This window comes from Rhinolophus hipposideros (assembly GCF_964194185.1).
Source record: "Rhinolophus hipposideros genome assembly, chromosome: 3".
In the NCBI taxonomy this organism is placed as follows: Eukaryota; Metazoa; Chordata; class Mammalia; order Chiroptera; family Rhinolophidae; genus Rhinolophus; species Rhinolophus hipposideros.
The window spans coordinates 92793925-92820826 of record NC_138049.1 but is presented as its reverse complement, the minus strand read 5'-3'; the positions used below and the strand labels follow the sequence as shown (position 1 = coordinate 92820826).

The following is a 26902-nucleotide window of genomic DNA, read 5'->3' as shown; positions in this document are numbered from 1 at the left end:
GACTTCACTCACGCATGTCAAGCGAAACTTCAAGTTCCTCCATCAGGAAGACATTGACCCTCATTTCAAAGCATTATGTTGAATAGTTGTAAAACACACAAAGCAAACATGACTGCCTCTTTTACAGCCTTTAAGGCCGGAGAAGTTCTTGCAACTGGCTACAGATTCTGAAGACCACTGATTACGGGACACGTCTAAGGTTCCAACAGCGTTCTTCCTCCATACAGCCACCCACACCCTGCTTCTGCTTCCAGTGCAAGTTTAAAACTTGGATAACATGTATTCCCAGAGACCCCCTTCTGATCCACAGACAAGTCTTTTATTTTATGCATATGCTTTAAAATTTTTAATTCAATAGGCCCGGGCATGTGCCCCTCCTCCCCGAAAATGCACTTGGCCATTCATGCCAATACACGTTTTTTATTCACTCAGTTAGACAAAGAGCACTTGTCTACACTCTGTTTCTCAGGGACATTACATTGGACCACATGGTCAGTCAATATAGTGCACTGTTCTTGCATAAAAAAGAAATTCCCACCCACAAATCACATGTCAATAGACTAAGAAGTCCACCCACCTATTTCCTGAACTCAGTTCAAAACTTTAAATATTTAATTCCCCCCCCCACTTTTGCCAAAGGATCCTATCAATGAAAATTAAGCACATGATTTCCAACGTAACTTGGAAAGACAGAATGCTGAAGTGATGCTCTCTTGTAATATGAAAAATGTCCCTACGAACGGTTTGAGCATTGCCACATTGGAGCTAAAAACTATAGCAACAGCCAGAAACCATTTAAAATCATCCTTCTAGAAAAATCAGGTACTGAGTATGGTATTCCTCACTTTATGCAGGATACCCAGTAGTTGGTTGAATTTGAGATTTCTCTAAAGTTATTTACAATTTTTTATAAGAAAAAAAAAATTGCTCGCTTTCCCAGATGGCTGCCGAAGATGGCAGAGGGGCAGGTCCTGGTGCTGGATGCCTGAGGTCATCTCCTGGGCCACCTGTAGCCATCATGGTCAAGCAGGTACTGCTGGGCCAGAAGGTGGTGGTCGTGCGCTGTGAGGGCATCAAGATTTCTGGCAATTTCTAGTTAAAGTACTTGCCCTTCCTCTGCAAGCAGATGAACATCAACCCATCCTTAGGCCCCTACCACTGCTGACCTTCCAGCCGCATCTGTTGGCGGACTGAGCAAGGCACGCTGCCCCTCAAGACCAAGAAGGGCTGGGCCACCCTGGACCCCCTCAAGATGTTTGATGGGATCCCACCACCCGATGACAAGAAAAAGCGAATGGTGGTTCCTGCTGCCCTCAAGCCTACACATAAGTTTGCTTACGTAAGGCGCCTGGCTCATGAGGTTGGCTGACGTACCGGGCAGTTACAGCCACTCTGGAGAAGAAGAGGAAGGAGAAGGCCAAGATTCATTACCAGAAGAAAAAAACAGCTCATGAGGCTACGGAAATAGGCCAAAAAGAACATGGAGAAGAAAACTGACAGATACACAGAGGTCCTCAAGACCCATGGATTCCTGGTCTGAGCCCAATAAAATTGACTGTTAATCCCCCCACCCCCCCAAAAAAAAATTGGTTCCCACAAACTGACTTCTTTCCTCCCTTTACCTTAATATTTACATCACCCATCAAAATTGGTTTGCAACACTGCAACTCAAGCACTGTGCCACCTGTGGTATCTCTAACCAGAAATTGAGTCATCAGGATATTTGGAATAAATTAATTTTTTATTTTATTAATTCAGAAAGTTCATGGTTCAGTACTGAGTTTATAGCAAATGCAGAACACTTATAAGATTTATATACTAAAAGAGAAGACAGATATTCTAAACAAGAAAGGCAGATTTCCATGGAAGAGGGTCTTACCGTCTTACAAAAGCTTTGAGCATAAAGTTATCAAAACATTCACAAAATGAGTAACTTAATTTATTCCTTATGCTTCTTTGAGCTTTCCAAATTCTCTACAGGGACATCTTAACTTTTTATAATTAGAAAAACAATAAATGTTATTTTTAAAAGCAGTCACCACTGATAAGTATATTTTCCTTCTGCTAACTTGAAAATGTTGTGGCTGCAGCAGCTCTTATTTATATCGGTAGCCAAGAAACAGGACAGTTGGAAGATCATCTGCTTGGCTGAGCTCCTCTCTATACTTTTGTTAAATGTTCCCCGGCACCAAAGAGCAAGGCTCCCCCCCACTTGTTGCAGTCAGACAGATATTAAGACTTAAAAGAACAGCCTCCGGGAAAATTTCACCAGTGAAGGCAATATATCCAGAGAGATATTTGAAGTCCCTTTGGAGACACTTGAAAAGTATGGCTCTTTTTGTTTTATAGCCATGAGATAATCAAGCTAACTTGCAAGACTCAATTGAGAAATGAGGTAGAGACAGACAGTAAGACAGACCAAAAGGGAGGGGGCAGGAATAATGAAGAAAGAGCTCCCCAAGCAGCCAAAAACAGATGGATCTATTGTGTAAACTTCAAGAGCATGCAATTTATTTTAGCCAAATGAGCCCCAAATGTCTTCCTGATTAGTTTCCATGCAAGTACACTCAGTCCTTCCAGATACTGTATTTATTAGTCCAAAGTGATAAGATTAGAGATAAATGGTTCCACCTGACTCAACATCTGAGTCACACCTAGCTCCCTTGCTGACCTGACTACTTTCCTTTCTAATTCCCGAAACCAGAGTATGAAGAACCATCCAAATGGATTAGTATAACAGGGTATTGATCGAAATGAGTGAGCCTGAACCTCACTGGGCTACAAAGGTTTGTAGCATGTTTGTGAGAACAATGATTAAACTTATATTCGGAGGTTGTAATGGAATGAGCCATTTCCAGCTGTGTCCTTGCAACCCTTCACTCCTACCTCAACCAGAACCCCAGAACCCAAGTGCCCACTCTGGGTTCTCAACTAAATCACAACCAAAAACTGAAACTCAAAAATAATTCTCCTCTTTAATATCAAACCCAAAACCAATCACTTCCCTGTTGCCTGGCCTTTCCAAAGATGACACAATGTGGAAAGTTGAAGTGTTTTTCTAGCCCCTGGTGATGGTAGAACCATGAACAAACAGTAAAGAAAATCCTTCAGAGCTTCATCCATGGCAAGGATGGCATATAAATGAAACAAGATTTTGTGAGTACTTTTCTTCTCTCCTATGATCTAAGAGCATTCCTGAATATACTCTACAAACAGAGATGTGCCAAAGAACTCTGGCCTCAGAAGCCATTTTTTTCAATATGCATTTCATGTCCCCCATAGTCAACTCCTAAAAATCCAAGTCATGAGCATCCTGGAATATCATTGCAAGGGAAGAAAGGAAATATACAACTAACTAGCTGTGTGGTGGTCTAAAAGAACCACTTCCCTCCTCAGACCTGTTTCCTCATTTCTAAATGAAAAAAGGTTAGACTAGGTCATGTCTGTTCAAATGATGTCTTATTTATTGTTTGTCTCACTATTATTTCATTCTTGACCCCCACCCTAGCCACCACTCCAACTCCCCTTTTTCCTTCCAAGTTACATCCAACTGGTTCATTCAACTAAAGTTTACCACTGAGTTATTTTCAATTACTACCCAATTACAGTCTCCCTGTGGTTGCACAATCTGTTTTCATAAAACTAATTAACAACTTTGATGCCTCAGTGACCCCCTGAAATGAAGCATTAATTACTCAGCCTGGATACTCCTTACCAATCTGCTAAAATGGTTCAACTTAACCCCATGGCTCCTTTACCCAGTTGGATTCTACCAAGCTCTCCCTTTTCCCCCTCTGTAGTCAGATAGGCCTGACAGACTCGAAAAGCTCCGTACACAGTCAAAAGCCTTCAGACCTCATCTAATACTTAGAAAGAAGGAAGAATTCTGTTACATTTGTGAAAATTTCCATCACTTTAATAATGGTTTTTAAAAGCCCATTTGCTAAATTCAATGAAAACTAATTGTTATTCCATCTGAGTTGACCAGCTTGCTACTAAGATCCAGTAAACAAAAAGGGACTTTAAGAAATAAGCCATTATTAATACTGTGCTAAATGATCCAGCATGAAACATGTCATCTATTTGCTATTAAGGTAGCACTTATTAGCTCCATTTTACTGATGAGAAAAGTGAGGCTCTAAGAGGTTTAAGTAACCAACCCAAGGTCACTGAGCCAGGATTCAAGATCAGGACTGTCTAGTTTCACACAATCCTCTTTGCTGAGCCATGTCACTTCTGGACCCACTGCATTGAGAGAAATTGACAAATCCTGTAAACTCAATATAAGCAATTGCATGACTGAAAGGACCTACCCTGGCTCCTCAGCCAGAGTGAAGGCGCCAGAAGCAGGGTAAGCTCAATGGCAGAGCTTACGCTCTGGCTGGACGATTGTCCTGAGATCAAGGTGGGAGATTCTGTAAATTCCAGACACTTTAACTGTACCCAATAACTTTGTTTTCTGTTTGAAAATATTTCAGATCCTAACAGATCAGTGACTATTAAAAAAAACAAATTCCATTTCCACTAAAGGTTTATCTCAAAGGTATTGAAACACAAATACACACGAATACGTAACTACAACTATTTAGGGATTATGCTGTCTCAAACTTGTTTCCCCTGCTTTCAATCCCGCTGTTCATATAATTAAGATCAAATTAGATTTTATGACCTCCTATAGGTTTATGTAGGCATGTGCAGTTGGGCTTTGATAAAAATAAGTACTATCCTCCTTGCCATAAGTATCTCTTGATATCTGAATCTACTAGGTCCCTATGTTTACAGGAATTCAGATATAAATGAGTGTTCATATAATCATGCTTATCAACTCCTATCTCAAAAAATTTACCTGAATCTTATTCAGTTCCTAAGTTCAGATACCGAAGAATACCTGTATGATTTCTCCCTTTAAAAAATATAACGCAAATATACTGCCTCCAACAAAAAAAAGAAAAAAATAGGCAGGTTTCTTTAAAGTCCAGATGATAGGAAACAATGACTTATTCTTCTGAATGTGAATTCTTGTTAAATGTAACCCAGAGTAGGGATTTGGGCAAGAATAATCCAAATTTACTCAGCAAATTTTTTTTTTGCAAACAAAAAGTAAAAAGTAAAGAGGAAAATGGGAAGATGCTAATTCTTAAAAGAAGGGTTATCAGTTATAAGAAATTTGGAGAAAGTCTTAGAAATAGAAACATGAACTAGAAATATACTGTCACATATATAGTCAATAAAGCCAAATGACAAAATGTGATTAATTATTGAATCTAGGTGGTAGGTTTATGGGTGGTGCTTGTACTGTGCTTTCAACTTTACTTTGTTTTGTAAGTCTTATTTTTCAACTTTAGGAAAATAAATTAAAAAGGTGGGCTAAGAGCCAAATAGCCTTATGACAAAAATTCCCCAAACTTTTCCTAGTCTTCCGATTGTTTAGTCTTTTGTGATCTTTCCTTCTTTTTCTTCTGCCCAGTCCAGACCACAGGAAAAGGAGCAAGAAGGGGCTTCCATTGCATAAGTAGGGAACAGCACTAACACAAATCTAAATCATCGATTGGCAAGTAGACACTGTTGGCCTTATGCACTCTAGATCTCCCTGGAGTCGTTAGAGATCATGGGACGGAAGCAGGAACAGGAGTACAATGCCAAGATGCCCTGCTCAGCTTCCCTGGAAAGCCCCGTGCCAGACCACAGAGATTGCAGAGCTGAGTGAACACCATGTACTGCCCAGGTGAGTGGGGCGCCAACAGAAGGGCCTGCAGAACGAACTCACCCACACTCAGTAACAAGACAGGGTAGATTGTAATGGTGGCACTAAATCTTCTGTTTTTGAGATTTGGACCTCTGGTATAATTTCATTTAAGAAGTGTAATTTAGCTTGGGACTTTTTACAAGCTTTTATTTTTCTTGGCCTCCCTTCACCAAACCTGACTCTGTTTACATTTATTGTGCATACCAGTTTCAATGTTTCTGTTTATTTCGGCCTTGCAAGCCTGGCATGGTAACTTGGGAGAGGTTTCCACATCTGTATAGGATCCACTCTTGGCTCCAACTTAAATTTACAAAACATATACAAAGGTTGCCCTAACCAGTTTAACCACACCTTCCTTCCCACACTTCAACGGACCAAGTCGAACATAATAGATTTCATTACGTACTGGCCGAAGCAATTTACATCCTGGTTAGAAAATATAAAACTTCAGATCAAACAAAAGCTGAGAGCTATAGTCTCTAACAGATTTTGCCCAGCCGACCCTCCTCTCACGTTTGTTACTGGAGTCTCGGTTCTTCTTGTCAACGCAGTGAAGAATCAAAGGTCAGCAAGCTGATTAATATGCAAGCAGGGTGTATTAGTGGTAGTTCTCAGGGAAGAGAACGGGCTTAGCTGAGGGGGTGAGTGAGAGAGAGAGACAGAGAGAGAGAGAGAGAGAGAGAGAGAGAGAGAGAGAGAGAGAGAGGTGGAGAGAGAGAGAGAGAGGTGGAGAGAGCAAGGAGTGAGGTCCAGAGAGCCCTTGTCCCAAGGATTAAAGTTTGCTGGGTGGAGTCAGGGAATTATATGTTGATTTGGCGGGAAAATTGGGGCATGTTCTTCCACAGGAGAGCCTACCCTCCTAGTAAGATGGGTGGAGGCCTGTTGACTCAGATCCTTGTCTTGCTCCAGACCATGTCTTGTCATCTGTTGCTGCAAAAACAGATAGGTGGCTGGAGGCAGTTAATCCAAGCTAAGTGATGAGCTTTTTCTGTAGGCACTGTGGACCCCCTCCCACCCTCTTCCTCTTACATTTTCTGATTTCTACCTAACACTTAAACAAATTTTCCTTCTTAATTTCTACCTGCCTCATGATTTCTTTCACAACCTGCCAGCAAGCAGCCATAACACTCAGGAGGCTCACAGAATTCACTTGATTGAAAAATGCCAAAACCACTGGGGATTCAAAAAAAAAAAAAAAATCACCTCTTACCTACCCTAGATCTGTCCAAGCATAGGATAATGAAAGGATTTTGTTTCAACTGCAACCTTAACACTTAAGACTACATTTAAACTTCAGCCCAGGTTAACTGGCCTTGGCGTGTTTCTCCCTTCAGTACCCTAGGCCCTAATCAGGTAGTGGCTATATTCTTGTGTATGTATGTCCTCTGCTAATTCTGATCATTTGTAAGAGGATTTCAAAACAGAATCCCAAAGGCTACAAATCCACTCACATTTAAGTCAAGGTGTGGGTGGCCAACCCTTGCCCTAAGCAAGAGAATTCTTCTTCTGGATGCGTGGGTAAAAACCACAGGAAGTCACAACAAGTAGAGCTGCACAAAGCTGCCAAAGCTGGTAAGAACCAGCTGGCTCCGGAGGGAGGAGGAAGGGAGATGTGCCCTGCCCAGCTGCTGGGGCATGTGTCTGCGAACTGTCCAGGCTGCTGACATCAACACTAATGTTACAGCCCTGAGCTGACTCACTCACTGGCTTTCTCAACAAAGGAAGTGAGGATTAGTACGTGGGCTCCCTTGGTTCAGAGCCGGAGCCCACTCACATTCAAATGTACTATCGAGCCTTACACTGCTGGAAATGACTTGGGTTTCCCTAAACATCACTCAATGAGACATAGTATTAGGAAGGCTTTCCACAAAAAATCCTTTGGACAACTCTAACCATGAGAAAAAGTTGCACGGATCTTATAAGCATATCTTAAGACACTGGAGGACAGAAAGTTCCTAGGAAAACTCATGACCTTGACGTAGGAAGGCTCATGCTCATCTGTGACTCGTGTTTTGAACTTGGCAAATTTGATTAAATTAGCATTCTTTAACAGAATGATTCGTTGGATGGGTGCCATTAGAATTCGAATATATGTGGTACACAATTCCAAAGGTACAAAAGAGGATACCGTGAAGAATAATTCTCTCATTAACCTCTGACTTCAACCTCTGGCTTCGAGATCGCAGCTACTCAGTTCCACACCCGAGTGGTAACTACTGTTACCAATTCCCTATGCAGTCTTCCAGAGACAGTGTGCCCTTACACCAATAAATAGGCACACATAGTCTACCCCACCCCAGCTCTTTTTTTATTTTTTAATTTTTTTTCCCAAATGGTGGCACAGTGTACTCACTGCTCTACATCTGTCTTTTTCCATTTAAAAACAGTTCTGAGGTGAGCATATAAAGAGCTGACTCACTGTTTTTGACACATTCATACTGTCCCACTGTATGGATGTCCTATGGCTTACAAAACCAGTCTTCTACTGAAGGGCATCTGTGTTGCTTCCACTCTTTTGTTATTACAAATAAAGCTACTACAATGAATACTTCCACTTGCATCATTCTGCACATATGTGGGACATATGTGGAATACATGCAGGACATATTCCTAGAAGAGGAATGTCAAGTGGTCAACTGACATGTACTGTGGTAGATAACGCCAGGTGGCCTCATGGGGACTGGGCTACTGTACACACCCATTAGCAGTTGATGCTGTTCTTTCTGTTCCCTCACAACACAAGAATGGTGTCATACCTTTCCCTCTTTGCCATCTGAGAGGTTAAAATTGTATCTCAGTGTAGGTTTCACTTTGAACTTTCCTTATTCTGCATGAAGTTGAAAAATCTGTGTCCCTTTAAGAGCCTTTCTTTTTCTGTGAACTGTCTTGTTCACAGACTGCCCATTTTTCTTTTTGGGTTGTTGGTCTCTTAATTCATTTGTAAAAGTTCTTCATTTTTTAACAAAATACCCTATGTTGCAAACATCTTCTCCCAGTTATTATTTTGTCTTTAGATTTGCATGTTTTCTGACTTGTATATTTATTGCTAAGAAGTTAAATCTTTCTTGTATGATTTCTGTGTTTTATATCATTTTCAGAAGAGCCTTACCAAGTGTTGTGATTATAAACACAAAATAAAGTTTCCTTTTTTTCCCTCTAGTTTCCTTTTTTGGGGGCGATAAGCCATTCCAATGGTTGGTCATTCTAGCCTATCCCCTGACTCAGCCCAAATGTGCAGAACTCGAAGTTGCCTCTGTTACAATTTTTTTGTGGGAAAAATTATGAGTAACAGCTGTCTCTCTCAAGAAAATAGTGAGGAATAAGCAATTAAAATGTTGAAACTAACTGGTGTATAACAAAACCTACTTCTAACCGTGATGCAATTCCTCTTCAACGAGTGTACCCACTACTGGCATTTGGGTTATAACAGATCAAGAGACAATCTCACAAACATAGGATGGAGAAGCTAGGCCCAAACTGGAAGCTACTAAGCTTTATCCAGATATGTGTTTTGGCTTAAAATAAAAGAAACTGCTCTTCAGCACTGGTAATTGATGGAGAAAATAAGCTTCTTTTTACAATATTGATTCTGATTTCCCCCAATTCACTTTTTGAGAAAGCCAGTAAGGGTGTGGGTTAAAGAGCTGGAAAATGTTATCAACTAATAGACTCAAGCTTTTCTGAATGTTGAGATACCATGTCTCAGGAAAAAAATAAAATATCACCTCACCTCCTCTATATAGCAGTTTCACAGAATATATTCTAAAGTTTGGCTAACCTACCTATCTCTCCTATGAAAATGTCAGCATGTGGAGGGATAGTTCTCTGTTTTTATGTTTTGTTTTTTGTGTGCATGTGTGCTTCACTGAGTACCTCTAGTGCCAGTGCCAATTACAGGGCTCAAAACACAATGGGTGTTCCATTAATATTTGCTAAATAAATTGCTTGTGTTAAACCATCTCATCCTGACAGGCTACCAAAAAAAAAAAAAATCATTTGTGTATGTATGTGTTGGGGAGGGATATTAAGACCACAGAATCTATTTCCCAGATTTTTCTTTTTATAACCTGTATACCTCAAGCTCAACTACCATATTTCATTAATTCTATTATGCATATTTTTTTTACATTTTAACATCTCTGAAATAGGGATGATCTTACAACTATAATTGGTATTGTTTTTCTTTCTTTCTTAGTGGTACATACAATACTGGTACATCTTGCAACTGACAGAGCATTCAACAAAATATAGAAATATATCTCAACTCTACTACCTACCTATACCTTGGCAGGACCATGAAGCTTGTTAGGTAAGCACAGATGTAAAGCATCCAGTAAGTGTTTGGGACACAACACTCAGCAAACACTGCTTCCCTTTCTTTTTAATGTGCATTTATCAAAAGTAGAGTGGTATTATTTGCTCTTGAGTCAAAAAAGGCAAAAGTGGAATTCAAATTCTAACATGGAAAATAGTAGCTAAGGTTTACTGAGCCCCCTACTACCTGTCAAGTGCAGGACTGGCATTTGCACTATCTCTAGTATATACACTCACATTTCTAGTCCTCACCAGATCCTTATAAGGCAACGATGAAGAAACTGAGGCTTCAAGACGTGATGGGACTTGCTCAAGGACATACAATGGGTGGCAAAAGCAGATTCAAACCCAATCCAGAGGAACAAAACCAAATTGTTCAATTTGTCAGTCCCTTCTATCAGTTCTTGGAGATTCAAAGTTCAAACTCCAGCACTTGACGTCAGTGGCACATTACAACCTTATTCCTGTACTTTATTTACTACTGCAGAACATTGAAAAGTTTCTGATAACCTTGTTTTGCTACCGAGCAAAACAAAACAAGGTTCTAAGTAAATCAGAAGTTCTTTGCAGAGTCAAAGGTTTGAGAATCCCTTAGTGTGAAAAAGCAGGTGGGGCTCCCTGGGCAGAAACCAGATGGGAAAGTCTTGGAGAAGACCAAAATAGCCTTTTTTTTTTTTTTTAATTGGGGAACAGTGTGTTTCTCCAGGGCCCATCAGCTCCAAGTCACTGTCCTTCAATCTAGTTGTGGAGGGAGCAGCTCAGCTCCAAGTCCAGTTACCGTTTTCAATCTTTAGTTGCAGGGAGTGCAGCCCACCATCCCATGATGGGAATTGAACCGGCAACCTTGTTGAGAGCTTGCGCTCTAACCAACTAAGCCATCCAGCCGCCCCCCAAAATACAGTCTTGAAAGAAACTAGTCTGTTTTTGTTTTTAACAACTTTCAAATCGACAAGTATGTATCTGCTCTTGTTTCGTATGTATATTTTGGAGGGTCAGGTATCCCTGTCTTCTGATACTATCTTATAATTCCTCATGCACACTTCTATTATCCCACTGACGTGTGATCATTTGCATATGTGTCTCCATCTCAGTGAGTGAGCTATGAAAGGCAGGGGCCATCTTTCTTCTTTACATAATACCAGGCACACAGCTGGTGCGTGACAAAAAGTTGTTGACTAACTGAAACCTTAAACTATAATAATAAGTAGAACAGCCTGAAGGTCGTTAAAAGTCTAAAGGCTTATTCACAGACATCTTTGTACACAATGACCACCTTAAACACAAGCATCACTAAAATGAACCTGGGCCTATTGTGTGGACTACAATCTTTTTACAATGTCTCCTCCTCACCATCCCAGAAGTACCCCAGAGCCTGCAACCACACCCTCCAAATTACCTAACTTGACCTTAAATGACCCTCTATTATGTGGTAATGCAACAGAGGGCAAGGGCTAGATACATTCAAGTTTAGCTAACATCTTAAGGCCTTAGGACAAGAATCCCTATTTTCTCAGAGATGACCAACTGGCAAATTAAAGTCAAAGACAAATTTGAATGGTCAAAAAGCCAACAGTTAAATGTACAGCTGGTATTTGCTTCAATTCGACCTCACTATATTAAATTTCTGAAACTAGCTCGTCTCAGTCAGACCATAGATAAGGACAGCTGCATCCTGCAGCTGGCAAGCAAAAAATCAGTTAACTGTAGTTCCCTCAGCAGCAGAAGCAGTGGTTTTGTCCTCGCCGAAAGAGAATGCCCAGTGCTCTTCTCACTGTGAAGAATCTCCTAGTTGATTATACTGAGCAAAGCCACCCAGTCTCCAACACAGAGTCTACTGTAGTCAAGAGAAAGAGAGAGAGAGAGAGAGAGAGAGAGAGAGAGAGAGAGAGAGAGAGAGAGAGAGAGAGAGAGAGAACTCTATCCCAGAGTTCTTCATGGTTTCTGGAAAGGATTAAGATACCTAACAAAGAATCATTCTACTACATATAAGTCAACAACAATGATCATATTGGCTTCAGGTCCACTAGTTGTTTAAATTACAGTGTAGTTTTAATCTATCTAATCTTGTGGAAGGAGAAGAAGGATAAAATACCCAACTCCCCTGCACCAGAGTTCTTTATATTTGTAAATCTCTGGTCAAAGTAGACAGCTAAAGTAACACTTTATATTATTTTAAATTATAGTTGCTTTTAATATTATCATTTTTAAATGTACATAAAATTCCTTTTCCTCCTTTTTTCAAAATGAAACAATAAAAGAATGCTGGAATTCAAATCACAATTACTCCTGAATCTAGCCACTAAACAGCACATTAATAACTCACTTTTTTATATCTTACAGTTGAACATGCTATTTACCTCAATTTAATTGAATTCCCATTTTAAATAGAAAAATCTGAATTAACAAAATTGTTTGGCCAAGGTTTCCTATAGAGAAAATCAAGTCTACCCCTTCAAAGGGAGGCAGAGGGGACAGGGGAGAGGGGGGGATGAGGAGGGGAGAGAAAAAAAGATTGCACCGTTTAAGCCTATCTAAATATAGGAAGTCCTTAAAAGAAATGTGGAAAAGACACACACAAAAGAAAACCTAGAAATTCAGTTCTTCAATTTTGTTTCCCTTTTTCTGACAGCAGCAGGCTGTTATCTTCATACATACCATCACCTTTGTTTCTTCACTAGAGAAAACATCCCTGCCAGCCTAGGAACATTTGCTCAGGCAGTAAGGAATAAATATTTACAACTAGCTGGAATTTCCAGTTCTTGGGCACTAAACCCAGATAGCAACCCTTGTGTTCCACCGTCTTCTTTAAGCAGTCTTGGAATTAGGAGCACCTCTCCACCTGACACTAAGTAACCCTCGGTGTTCAGGATTTAAAGGATCTATTATGTGTATGAGTTGGAGCTAGTTAGGAACATTCTTCCATCTCTCTTGCCTCTAGAGCATGAGAATAATTGCAACTATTAATAGGACACATTCTCTAAATGCTGACTGTGGGTCCTACATAATTCTCACAACAGCTCACAGGGCAGGCACTCATGGTGTTCCCACTTTCTCAGGAAAAAAAACTGAGGCAGAGAGGCCATAACGTCACCAAAGTGAGATGATGCCAGGACATGAATTTAACCTGGCACACACCTCTGCACTGCTGTTCCGATTTGGAGCCTTAATGGCTGATTAGTTAGTTGTACACCCAGCACTCCCCTCCCCCCTCCCTTAAATTATATATGTTCTCCCATTCAACTGTAAGCTTCCGTGTCGGCACTTTGTCTTACTCACTTGTCTTTGCATTGCCCAAAGTACATGATATAATATTGCCCACATCACTGCTTATGTAATACAGATTTAAAAATAAAATCACATCATCTCCTTTGCTGTAATCAGGGGAAATGTAAACCCAGGCATGAAAGTACTGAAGGAAAACAACGATCGAACTTAAATTCTAATTTCTAGCTATCTTTCAAAAACAAAGGGCAAATAATGCAACTGATCTGGTGGGCATTTTCCAGACAAAGAAAAACAGAGTTTATTACTGGAAACCTACAGAAAGTATTCTTTAGGCCAAAGAAAAATGATCTCAGGTAGAAGCTGCAGCTGCAGGGAGGAATGAAGAACAATAGAACATCTTTATCTGCAGGTAAATGTACGTGAATCTTGACCGTGTAAAACCATAATAATAATTATGCCTTTTGGGGGTTAAGAAATGTGTAGTGTTAAAATTCATGACAATGAAACACATAATGCAATAGAAGAATAAATAGGACTAAAGTCTTCTAAGGCTATTATATTGTTTGGAAAACAGTAAAAAGTGGACATTTATAAAACGGTTCTCATAATTTAAGTGTGTGTATTGTAATCTCCATGGTATCCATTAAGAGTAAAGTTAAAAATGTGTAACTAACAAGCTAATAGAAGAGGAAAAGTGGAATAATAAAAAATACCTGATTACTCCAAAAGAAGGCAAGAAAGGAGAGGGGGGGAAAAAGAGAACAGACAGGACAGATATAAAACAAATAATAAGATGGTAGATTTAAATCCAAATATATGAGTAGTTACATTGAAAAGATAACCACATTGAAATTCCCTAATTAAATGATAACTGTCAGACTAGATTTTTAAAAACCTTAAATATATGCAACTTACAAAAGACTTCTTTAAATAAAGCTACAGGGGAAAAAAATCAAAGTAAAAGAATGGAAAAAGGGTTAACATACAATTTGGAATGTTGTATTAGGTTTTTGTTTTGTTTTGATTTTTAAATAGCTTTGGCCAAGTCCTAGTAACTTGTAACTAACTACTATGCTACTGCTTTGCTGTCTCTTCAAATGCTCATGGCAGGGAAGAATAGATAGAATTCTAGAAGACTGGGTTCAGTTGAGGTGTTGAATTTCAAAGAAGAGAGTACTGAAAAATATGACTTGTACCTCAAATCAAGAGTCAAGTGGGTGAATGGATAAATGAACTGTGGTCCATCCAGACAATGAAATAGTATTCAACGCTAAAAACAAATGAGCGCTCAAGTCATGAAAAGACATGGAGGAAACTTAAATGCATATTGTTGAGTGAAAGAAGCCAGTCTGAAAAGGCTACATACTGTATGATTCCAATTATATCAGATTCTGAAAAAGCAAAACTATGGAGACAATAAAAAGTGGTTGCCAGGGGTGGGGTAGGGGGAAAGAGATAAATAAGCAGAGTGTAGAGGATTTTTAGGGCAGTGAAATTATTCTGTATGATATTATAATGATGAATATATGTAATTATACATTTGTCCAAACCCATAACACCAAGCGTGAACCCTAAGATAAACTATGGACTTTGGATAATTATGATTGTGTCAGTATAAGGACATCAGAAATAAGCCATTCTGGTGAGTGACATTGACAATGAGGGAGGCTATGCCCGTGTGGGAGCATGGGATATGTGGAACATCTCTGTACCTCCCCCTCAATTTTGTTATACATTTAAAATTGCTCGAAAAAATTAAGTCTTAAAAAAAAAAAACACAAGAACAATACTGGAGGTATCACACTCCCTGATTTTTGCTTGTACTACAGGGCTACAATAATCAAAACAGCTTGGTATTGGCGGAAAAACAGACACATAGACCAATGGAATAGAATTGAGAACCCAGAAATAAAACCACATAAATATGGACAGATAATTTTTGACAAAGAAGCAAAAAACATACAATGGAGGAAAGACAGCCTCTTCAATAAATGGTGCTGGCAGAATTGGATAGCTACGTGCAAAAGAATGAAACTGGACTGCTATCTGTCACCATGTACCAAAATTAATTCAAAATGGATCAAAGACTTAAGCATAAGACCTGACACAATAAACTGCATTGAAGAAAACATAGGTACTAAACTTATGGACCTTGGGTTCAAAGAGCATTTTATGAATCTGACTCCAAAGGCAATGGAAGTGAAAACTAAAATAAACGAATGGGATTATATGAAACTGAAAAGCTTCTGCACAGCAAAAGAAACTATTAACAAAATAATGAGGCAACCAACTGAATGGGAGAAGATTTTCGCAAACAGTTCCTCTGATAAGGGGCTAATATCCAAAATATACAAGGAACTCATGAAACTCAACAACAAAAAAACAAACAACCCAATTGAAAAATGGACAGAGGACCTGAAGAGACATTTCTCCAAAGAGGATATACAAATGGCAAATAGACATATGAAAAAATGCTCAACATCGCTAATCATCAGAGAAATGCAAATGAAAACCACAATGAGATATCACCTCACCCCAGTCAGAATGGCTTTCATCAACAAAACAAATAGTAACAAGTGTTGGAGAGGCTGTGGAGAAAAAGGAACTCTCATACACTGTTGGTGGGAATGCAGACTGGTGCAGCTGCTATGGAAGGCAGTGTGGAGGTTCCTCAAGAAATTACAAATGGAATTACCATATGACCCAGCAATCGCTCTCCTGGGTATCTACCCCAAAAATATAAAAGCATTTCTCTATAGAGACACGTGTACGCCAATGTTCATTGCAGCTTTGTTTACGGTGGCCAAGACATGGAAACAACCAAAATGTCCTTCGATAGATGAATGGATAAAGAAGTTGTGGTACATATACACAATGGAATACTATTCGGCGTTAAGGAAAGATGATATAGGAACATTTGTGACAACATGGATGGATCTCGAGAGAATAATGCTAAGTGAAACAAGTCAGACAGAAAAAGCAGAGAACCCTATGATTTCACTGATATGTGGTATATAAACCAAAAAGAACAAGACAAACAAATGAGAAACAAAAACTCATAGACACAGACAATAATTTAGTGGCTACCAGAGGGTAAGGGGGTGGGGGGTGGGTGATGAGGGTAAAGGGGATCAAATATATGGTGATGGAAGGAGAACTGACTCTGGGTGGTGAACACACAATGGGATTTATAGACGATGTAATACAGAATTGTACACCTGAAATCTATGTAAATTTACTAACAATTGTCACCCCAATAAAATTAATTAAAAAAAAAAAAAAACACCTCTAAGAACAGTACACCAAAAAGTAAATTTTACTATATAATTTTTAATGCATAAAATTTTCAAAAAGTCAAGTCTCTGAATGTGTTTACTTTTTTTTAAATGTCTAATGGGCCACCATGGTTAATAACAGGCAAGCTGTTCTTGACAGAGGTAAGTAAAAGGCACATGGGGCTAATCCTTTGAGTGGAACATAAGATAGGTGCTCTCAGGCTCATGAATAGGAAAAAACATTAACCATTTTTTAAACACACACACACACACACACACACACACACACACACACAGTCGTTTTTACACATTAAGAGTCCATTAACTCCTAGGGCAAAGTCTCAAATCCCCAGCAGGACCACAATACACAAAGAATACAAATCCACCATAAGATGGGAAGAATGAGTGTCAATTATGCCCCCTGCATTCTGATTCTCTTGTTTGAATCGACAAATCTCAGAGATAAACTACGAACATACAGTTACATACTGTGTGATTAGCAGCAGCTGGCAGCCAGAAATCCATGTTCGCTGGCTATTAAGAATCAGAGTTGGGTCCAGAATGTTGCTAAACAATGACGGACATTATTAAAATATGGAACAAGAAGCTTTATATTGCCTTCTCAGCCTCCATCATAACACATAAGCTACACTAGCTCCAAAGAGAAAGCTGTAAGATGCTTTGGTGCCACTGTTTCTTAAAAACTAAATAACATAAACTAGATATTAGAATCTTTTTGTATTACAGAGGAGATAGAGCAAGGAAAGAACTAAAAGGTACAAGAGTTTGGCACTTGGGGACCAGGTGTTTTTTCCTGTTCATTGACCCAGTGGTTTTTGTTAGGAATCAGTCTCCTTGATATGCAGTCTCCTCCGTGGAGACTGGGCCCACTGTTCCCAGCAACTATGACAGTGCCTGGAATAAGGTGCTCAGTAAACACTTAGGGACCTCAACAGAACGATCATAAAAACATAAAAAAGTCATTTGTTATAGTCTATCACCATTACTACCTCCCCCCAGAAAAGTATTCCAAAAATGGGGTCTAAATTCTAAGTGATTGTGGAGTGTACACAGGGAAATAAGATGGATTTGCAGAAACCAATAATGAAGTAAGTTTTGGTGAGTTTTTGGCAAATCTAACCCAACATCACAAACCTCATTTAGTCCTAATAAGGAAGAATAGCTGTCACATAAATTACTGTCTGCTTTCCCTAAATTAAAATGAGGCTGGTTCCCTCTCTCAATTTATCACAATAAAACAAAGCCTTACCTATCCTTTCTCTTACACCCTTCAAGGTTTGTCATTTTGAAAAATATTGAAAATCACAAAAGTAATGTTTTTATTATAGAAAATGATAAAAAAAAGAAAATCACTTCTAATTCTACCATCAAGACTTAATAGCATAACCTCAACACTTATGCTTTTTCATTTTCCTATGTTTATATTTTCCCATGTTTACATTTGTTTTTCCTAATGAGAAACATATAGAACTTTAGTAACTTTCTTTTTCCTTAACAATACATTATGATGATAATCTTTCTGCCTAATTAAATTGCATTTAACAAAATCCAAACAATTTTGTCATTCTTGTAGGCATTACCAAAGAGATCTAGTGACTTCCTCTCAAGTATCCAAATCCTTCTTCAAGTCTGCTGCACACCCAACCAGTCTGTTCCTTAAAGCCAACGCTCCAAGGAAGCACAGGAACTCCCTTTATTCAGACTGCACCTATTTTATTTAATTGGAAGTTAAATATCTCCCTTTCCTTTCCCCAAATCCATCTACTGTTTCCCCAAAAATAAGACCTAGCCAGACAATCAACTCTAATGCATCTTTTGGAGCAAAAATTAATACAAGACCAGGTATTATATTATATTATATCATATTATATTATACCGGGCCTTATAGTAAAACAAGACCAGGTCTTATATTAATTTTTGCTCCAAAAGATGCATTAGAGTTGATTGTCCGGCTAGGTCTTATTTTCGGGGAAATAAGGTACTTAAAGCCTAGTTTTAGTTGTGAATCATAATTACTCAGCTCGTTTCTCATTCACAAAGTTACAAGACACTGGTGTGTGCCTGTCAACATTTATCACTGCATCTACTAGCAAATACTTTTTCTGAAATTTCACATTTCAAAGAAGTTAAAAATATGCCAAGAGTTTTAAAGGCCACCTTCAGAGTCAATTAGCACCTATCAATTTTTATCCAATCACTTAGATAAAATATCCACCTGATGAGTATTTACTTCAACAGTGAAAAAACACTATATATTGTTGGTATAAAAAGATAATAGCTTTTGGACTTCAAATATATAAAATTGAGTCCCTTGCTATACAAAATTTGGTGCAGAAAAGTAGTGAATTAGAGTGGATAAAAGAAAACTTTCGCCCTAGCTCATTCAGGTAATGAATTTGGATTACTGGAAAACAACACAGGCAGAATGGTCTTTTAAATTTTAAGAGGTTTTATCAAGTCTCTGCGGCAGTTCTTTTGTTTGTTTGTTTGTTTTTTACTTTGGGAGTATGTTCCAGAACTTTAATCACAGTCTGTGAGAAATATAATTCAATACCCAAATTTATCCTTAATTCATGATCTTTCAGGGAAGCATATGATGATTAAGAAAAGCTGAATAGAATGAGTTACATCATAGCTATAACTACCATTGTAGAACACTTTCAATGTGTCAGGCATTTTGTATACTTTATTTCTAGTCTTAATTAACCCTGTGAAATAAAGTTCGCTTACAAATGAGATAACAAGCAGAAAAAGTTGAAGTAACTTACCCTTGGTCACCTAGCTAGTAAGTGTCCGAGACAGAATTCAAATCCAGTACTGTCTGGCTCCAAAGCCACGGCTCATTGACCAGAGACTATAAATAAATCACAGGCCTGGGTCCCCTCACTTCCAATCTGACCTAGGGATTGAATAAGCCCACGGGGGAGGACGAATCCTGTTACTAACTACTGACTGCACCATCAGCATGTTCAGGGTGTAATATGGAGCCTTCCTAAGTCACATCACAGAAAACATCCTCTCGAGGGGAAAGGGCCTAGGAAAATAAACAAACACACGGATTCTCCGTCTTGATTTGACTGTTCTACAGTGGGGGTCCAAGTATCAGAATTCTTTTCAAGTTGTCTAGGTTATTCTAGGGACAGCCACTGAGAACTACCACCCTGAAGGCTGGGTGTGTGTGTGTGTGTGTGTGTGTGTGTGTACACACGTACCTAAACCCCAAATACCAGTTACTTTTCCTTATTACATATGCCTGGTAAAATCTGAAGCACAGGAACCAAAGAGTCAGTGGGAGAGACAGACGCCCCGAACTGCGTTACCTGGGCCGTGTCTTCCATCAGTCCACGAATCTTCTCCACTACGTCATTGCGGCGGTGCTGGCGCAGAGCGCTAATGAGCTGCGCGAGGCTGGCCTCGGGCCCGCGGATGGTCCAGTGCTGCAGAGCTGCGTACGCCCGCTCATGGTCCGCCGTGTACCCGTTGGAGAAGGCGGCCACTTCCCTCTCACTGGCGTTGCACAGAAACTGATAGATATCCTTCCACTGGCTTCCCACTTGTGCTGCTACCAGCTTCAGGATGTCAATACCTATTCCAGAGACCAAAGGGGGAGACAAAAAATACGTGCATGTGAGAGAAGGTTTTATCTAAGGCCGCTCTAGTTTCAATGAACTAAAAAAAAAAAAAAAAAAAAAAGCATGCTTATTGTTATACTTCGGGGGAATGCACTGCCTTCTGTAAGCACTTAGCACAGGGGGCCCGTCCTGCGCACGAGTGAGGGACCCTCCTGCGAATTTCACTTCCTGAATGTGGAACTAGAAGCAGCAGCAATCCGGAAAGTATCACCCTTAAAAGATGTTTTGGAAGCCAAACCCAAACAGAGGAATCATTCTGCTAAAAACACCTGGAACCAAATAAATCAGAGGCTCCCAGATTTAAAAAGTGGTGACTTCATGAAATCTAGAAAAAGATAAGCCACAGGTTAAAACTGCAGTGGAGTTTATCCAGCACTGTCTGGGTGGGTAAAGGGTGTTCAGATTCTGGCAAAGGTGTCCATCATGTCAGCTGACACAGTACCCAGCTGTTTCAGCCCGATGGAGGCATTCCTTTAAGTACTTCTGACTTCTTGTGCTCTAATTTATGCTCAAGAAGCAATTTTTTGATCTATTATTCAGTCTCTTAAATTGACTAGCAGTTATAATGAAGACAACAGCAAAAAATGACACTATAATAACAATAGCTATTATCTTCCAGGCTCATTGAACATCTTTATAAAGCATTAACATTCCAATTGCACAGGTAAGAAAAAAAACTTAGAAAAGTTATGCAATTTGCCTAATATCACAAAGGTAGGTGGATTGGGTGTTGAGCCCAGTTTACTGGATAATGTTATGCATTGTTTGGCTTATCAGTCACTTGAAAACTCAGCGTGGGTCTGCAGTCCCCAAATCTAATGAATACAAGGTGAAATGCTGAAATCAAGTCTCGGACTCTGCAAACTCAGGAAAGGCACCCGGGATTGACCCCCTGTGAGGGGCAGCTTTCACTGAGTAGCATGCTTTGAAGTGTCATCCTCTTTACTGTATCTTCTCTATAATTACACATTGGCCTTGCCCAAATTTATATACATGGGGTGTGTATGTATCCTCATGGGAAGGGCAATGGTCGTTTACCACAACAGATAGGTGAGGTCTCTGAGTCAATACCATGTCTTCTTCCAATGAGGCCACACTCACAGGCCCAGATAACAGAGTTATTATACTGAACAATGTCTTAACATTTACTACTCAATAAACAAAATGGGGCTACCTTACCGAGTGAAGCTCAGTAAAGAAAGGAAAAGAGGGGAATAAAGAGGACCTTTCTGTTACAGTTAATTGAATTTTTCAATTAATTAGGTTAACCAAGAAAAAAATTTTTGTTGTTGTTCCAATCAGTTGTTGAGGGAAAAATTTATAAATTGAGCTGTCAATTTTTGCCTAAGGAAAGAGCAATTCTAGTAGTTTCTTTGAAAATGGAGGACTCTGTGGTTCTTCGATATAAATCCTTCCTCTACCATAAATTATAATCAGGCAGATGATTTCGAAGCCTGCATACACACACTCTGAATCAACCTCCTGAAAATGGTTTTCAAAAAAAAGAAGTTCCTAGGGGAGGCTGCTTTCTTGTCCACTGTAAAAGAAGAATGCCACAAATCGAGACATTATTGTACTTCTCATACAATTTTCTTTGGCAGTGAAAATATACTTAAACCAGTTACTTGTCAGTTTTTATAACAATGTTTAGCCAGATACAGAGCTTTTGATTTCAAGCAGACTCCTCAAAAACCTGTGTCCTATTTAAAACCCCACAGGTAACTTTGAGGAGTTAAGGCAGCTCTTTGTGGTGAACGTGGTAGATTGTGCCAAACACCAGAAGGCTTGTTAGTCCCTGTATCTTAATTTAGGTCAATTTGACTAAGGTCCACAGTGTCTTACATTAAAACATGACTGTTTTCTTGTGTGTTGGTCCATTGCTTACATCTTCATAAGGCCAATGACAGTGTGGCTTTGGGCAAACCACTAACTGTCATGTCCATTTCCTCATTTATACAATGGAGATACTCACTATGGTCCCTGGGGATGAGCTGATTAACATTTTCTATAGAGTTGATTTATTTTTGGAAGTACCCCATCATTATAAATGCTCCATATACTAGGCACTATAACTTAAGACTACATGCATTTCTGATGCAGATATACAGCCTTTATAGAGTAATTACAGAGTTGAAAAGGTTTAAGCTTAACAACAGCTCCTTCTTCTAAAACCCAGCATTTATATTTTTTTTTCAGCCACAAAATAAAGGAAAAAAGAAAAACACAAAGAAGAGATACAATGAGATTTTCCTTCAACTGAAATTGACTAGAAGCTAAATTTAAAGCCTAGAATTCAGTTTCACCTTATTCATTTACTATGAAAACATGGAGTCAAACTCACACAAACCGGCTCTGGTCAATAATGTTCTACACCACTATCCCCTCCCACTGCAGAGTTGATAAATCTAAAGATGGCAGAGACAATGGCTCCCTCTGGAGATACTAGCCTTTGAGCCTAGCACACAATCACAAAACCCCAGCCGGGGAAAGTGAGACCAGTCTGAACTAGCCGGTGAGTCTGATGCCCCTTGTCCCCACCTGACCACCAAGGAGAAAGGCAAAAAGTGCGGAATATTTCAAGAGAATTTATTGAGCAGCCACTGTGTTACGATGTTTGCTGGACCGATAGCCCTTAGGAACTTTTAAAACAAAAAGAGTTTATCACTAAAAAAATGTGGTAACACCAATGAAACACAAAATTTGATGGCCTTTGTAAATGTTCTTTCTTTAGAAAAAAAGTTTTAGGCAAAATTAAATACAACTATAGAGAAAAGCAATAGGATGATTAAACCAAAATGAGGTAGTTATGGGAAGGGAGGAGGATATTACAGGGTAGATGCACGGCAGGAAATTCAGAGCTATTTACAATGTTCTGGTTTCTAAACTAGATGGTGAAAAAAAATGGGTCTTCGCTTTATTTTGTTACTTGATTTGGTATTTATCATCCCTTTTTAAACTATATATATATATATATAAAACACACATTTAAATAACATGTATTTATGTATACTTTCTATATGCACATACTATTATGTGGGATATATATAATTTTTTAAGTGTTTGATTTGATTGATGAGGAATTTCATGTAGAAAGGTTGCTTGTCCAGTTCAAGGTCACCCAGCTAGTTAGTGGTGCTTCTACTGTGGTTAACAGGAAATGTAATGGAGTAAAGGAGCGTCATTATTCACTGGAATTATGTTTCTAGGGCATGGCCATCTAGTCTACATGTGAATGCACTCAATGTTGGCCATGGTGTGTATGCTTCTTCCTGGCCTGTTATATCCAAGCAGATGCTAGGAAAGTTTTCTCTGGGGCCATCAAGTTTATTTCTTTTCTTTAAAACTATGGTACCTTAAAAAAAAAAGAGAGATCAGCAAACTTTTCCACAAAGTGCAACAGTAAATATTTTAGACTTTGAGAACCGTATGATCTCTGTCAAAACTCAGCTCTGCTGTTGAAACTTGAAAGCAGCCCTAGACAATACGAACAAGTATAGTTGTGTTCTAATTAAAACTTCATTTACAAAAACTAATGGTGGGTTGGATATGACATGTGCTACAGTTCAGCAATCCCTGAAACTACAGCAATTTAAAGAGACCTAGACTATCAAATAGCAGAAGTATTTAGAAAAGCATTTTGTTAAAAGAAAACACATACACAAAACAACAAAAGTTTCCATTCTAACGATTAACCTCAATGTGAAATGACAGTAAATGAAATAGAGACCAATTCTCTACTTGCTCATCTTTGCATCAGAGTTCCAAGAGTTTCCATCTAGACGGGAGAGTTACTATGTGTTGAATTGACCTGAATTGTTTATCTGAATATTATGCTAAGTCTCTTTTTTCTTAGGTTGAAAAGAAACAACCTTCATCCCACTGGTGTGCTGATAGAGAGGCATGGAGCTTAACTTTGCTTTTTCTATGATGTCAGGTCCATTCCCAACTCTGGGAATGGCTGAAATTTCTAAACAAGTCATCAAAGGAGTCAGGCCCTATAAATCAGCGTCTGTACTTGCCGGGAGTGATGTATGAAAAGGTGGCCCTGGCCCCAGCTAAATGGCTTGTGAAATTTTAAGGTGCAAATAGTGAAAAGATCAGGAACATGAACTTTGTAATCACAAGATACGGTGTCCAACTCCATGACCTTGGGCAGACGACAAACCTCTAGGATATCAGTGTCCACATCAGTAAAATGAAAATGCCACCTCTTATCTCATAGGGTGGTAAAGAGATTTATGGCATCAAGCACAGCACCTTAGTGCACACTGGTTCTCCAGCCCTGTCCCCTCCACTTCTGTATTTATTGACAAATATCACAGGAGCAGTGCACCTAAAAGGTGGGAGGAGCTCTGCAGAGACAAATGTTTTAGCATCAGGATTGTAGGTGCTGAACAATGAAGCCAAGCGCCAGAATCCTGGCTTTCTGTGCTTTTCAGAACCTCACTAGTATGTGTCAGGAAGGGCCCCATTGCACAAGACGGGCCTCATCCACAGAAAGGCAAGTGTATAAGGAAGAATGCTGCTGCTGCCCCTGCCTCATGCCGGGCATCACCACAGTACACACTGCTGACTCTGCCCAGATCTGCCATGAGGAAGCTTAAGAAGAGAGGTATGAGGTGACCAACTGGGTTATTACGGAAGAAAGGGCATTTTCCATTGCGTTCTAAAACTCAGAATTAGATAGTATCTCTGGGTGACACCTCTAATTTGAGGATCTTTTTTAAAGCTCAGTGTGAGCTCCAGGGTGCAAAAAAGCGTTCCTCCTCTTTTTATAAAAACCTGAATTAACTTTTATAATCAGAGAAGGTATTAAAGCTCTTTCCTTTTGGAGGTAAATATCTGAAATGAGTGCCATCGTTAAGAACCCATATTAAAGCCTTCCCTGGATGAGATAGATATGAAGGACAGTGATGACAGAGCTGGAGGAAACAAAGGCCACCTGAAACCCCCAACTCAGCACTCTGGGTTTCATACTGTACAAATGGGCTTCACACAGAAAGGATACATGCAAGAGATGGATGTGTTTATACACTTTTTCACGGTACTAAATTCTCATCAGTTAAAAGATTCAAGCATTCCATACTCATTAAATGTCAGTTCTCATTATCCTTTTGGAAAGAGAAGCAGAGGGACAAACAATGAGAAAATGCCCACAGAGGTAATTAATGCACCACCTCCTCCCAGGACAGATGACTCCATGGTTACCCCTGTACTGGTTTCTCCACACACACAGCAGTCTCTTGAGATACACACATGAAAAGAGGAGAGCTGTGCTCAAGACTACTTCCCCTTTAACCACCACCCCGATCTCTGCCACACCTGGCGGACACTCTTCACTGGCATGAGCTCTGACCTCAGGCTTACAAATTACAGATGAAAGGGCAAAGATGGACACAACACATACAATGTATATACAGAACAATGTAGGTCAAGTTTGGAAACTTGAATAAAAGCCTGGCTTTAGCATTCTTAGAATGGATGTTCTTGCCTGTACAATGGTCATATCTTCAGAGATGCCTTTTCCCACCAACTTGTGCCCAAGCCCCCATCTTCTTTGATTACTGTTATCCCCAGTACCTCCCAGAGTCTGGCACTTGATAAGAGTATGAGTATCTTCGAATGAATAAATGAATGAATGAATGAATGAATGAATGAATGAATGAGAGCCTTTTTTTTCACCTCTCCCCTCTTGCATGAATGCCCTCCTTAGCATCTGTAACAAGCCACTGAGTACCTGAGCAGCCACATGCCATCACACCCTTGCCGTGTGGCCTTACAATACCTCCACTCTATAATAACGACAAGGAAGGCCCATCATGTGGTCACCAATGGATGAAACCCAAGCTTTCTGAAACAGGAACCCAATTATTGTACAAAAAGCTCTCCTCCTTCTACGGGTGTCCTCTTCCCATTGACGGTGGTCCACCATATCCACGTCAGGGACCAGAGCTCACAAGAAGCTACATTCTCCTGGGTTTTCCCACTACAGAGATAAGCCATCCAGGCAATAGTCTATCTGACCTGCAACAATCCCACATGTATATGTGTTTTGCAGTAACCAGTATATCACAGGGTGGTTAAACAATGGTATATCAACAGGGATCACTCCCAACACATCACCCAAGAAACTACTTTATCAGCACTGGGAACTTGGTTTTCCCTGAGTTAAAAACGACTCCTTTCCTAGCTGAGGTGTAAAAGTTGAAGGAAATGTTTTGATTTCATTTTAAACTCAAAAAGTGATTTCGGAAGCAGAAGGTTCAATGGACAATCACTGTAAGTAAGCTCTGACGACTCGGGAGCTACTAAAAACCACCGTGTGAAGGTCTCATGAAGTTAACAGACAGAATATTTACCAATGACAAACTATCAAAACAAAACAGCAGACAATTTTCCAGATGGAAGAAACAGATATCACTGATGCTGTGAGGAAAACTAGTAATCTTTTATTTCATTCCATCTGAGACCTATACAACACAGTTAGAATCATGTTGTCAAGCTCTATGGAAAAGAGGCAAGATTGTGCCTAAAATCTTCCCATACTTCACTGATTCTAAGACATCTGAATGCACATATTTTAATCAATGTGGTGGGGTTTTTTTTTCCTTCGTGGTGTATAAAATAATGAATGGTATGTCTCACCATTGATTAATGGTGCCTTAGATTTGATGAAATACGTTATTTTT

At 39.4% G+C, this 26902-nt stretch overlaps 1 protein-coding gene and 1 pseudogene across 2 annotated transcripts in view; one reads left to right on the top strand and one right to left on the bottom strand.

Moving 5' to 3' along the window:
• The window catches only part of TNFRSF21 (TNF receptor superfamily member 21), a 67426-nt gene that overhangs the window by 4207 nt on the left and 36317 nt on the right, over positions 1 to 26902 (bottom strand). Inside the window, exon 4 of the mRNA XM_081038405.1 lies at positions 19902 to 20167. Coding sequence (XP_080894531.1) covers positions 19902 to 20167 — 266 coding nt within the window. The remainder of the gene's footprint in view (positions 1 to 19901; positions 20168 to 26902) is intronic.
• On the top strand, positions 954 to 1540 carry LOC308492919 (large ribosomal subunit protein uL13-like; annotated as a pseudogene). The gene has a single exon. The product of its transcript is annotated as a large ribosomal subunit protein uL13-like (transcript).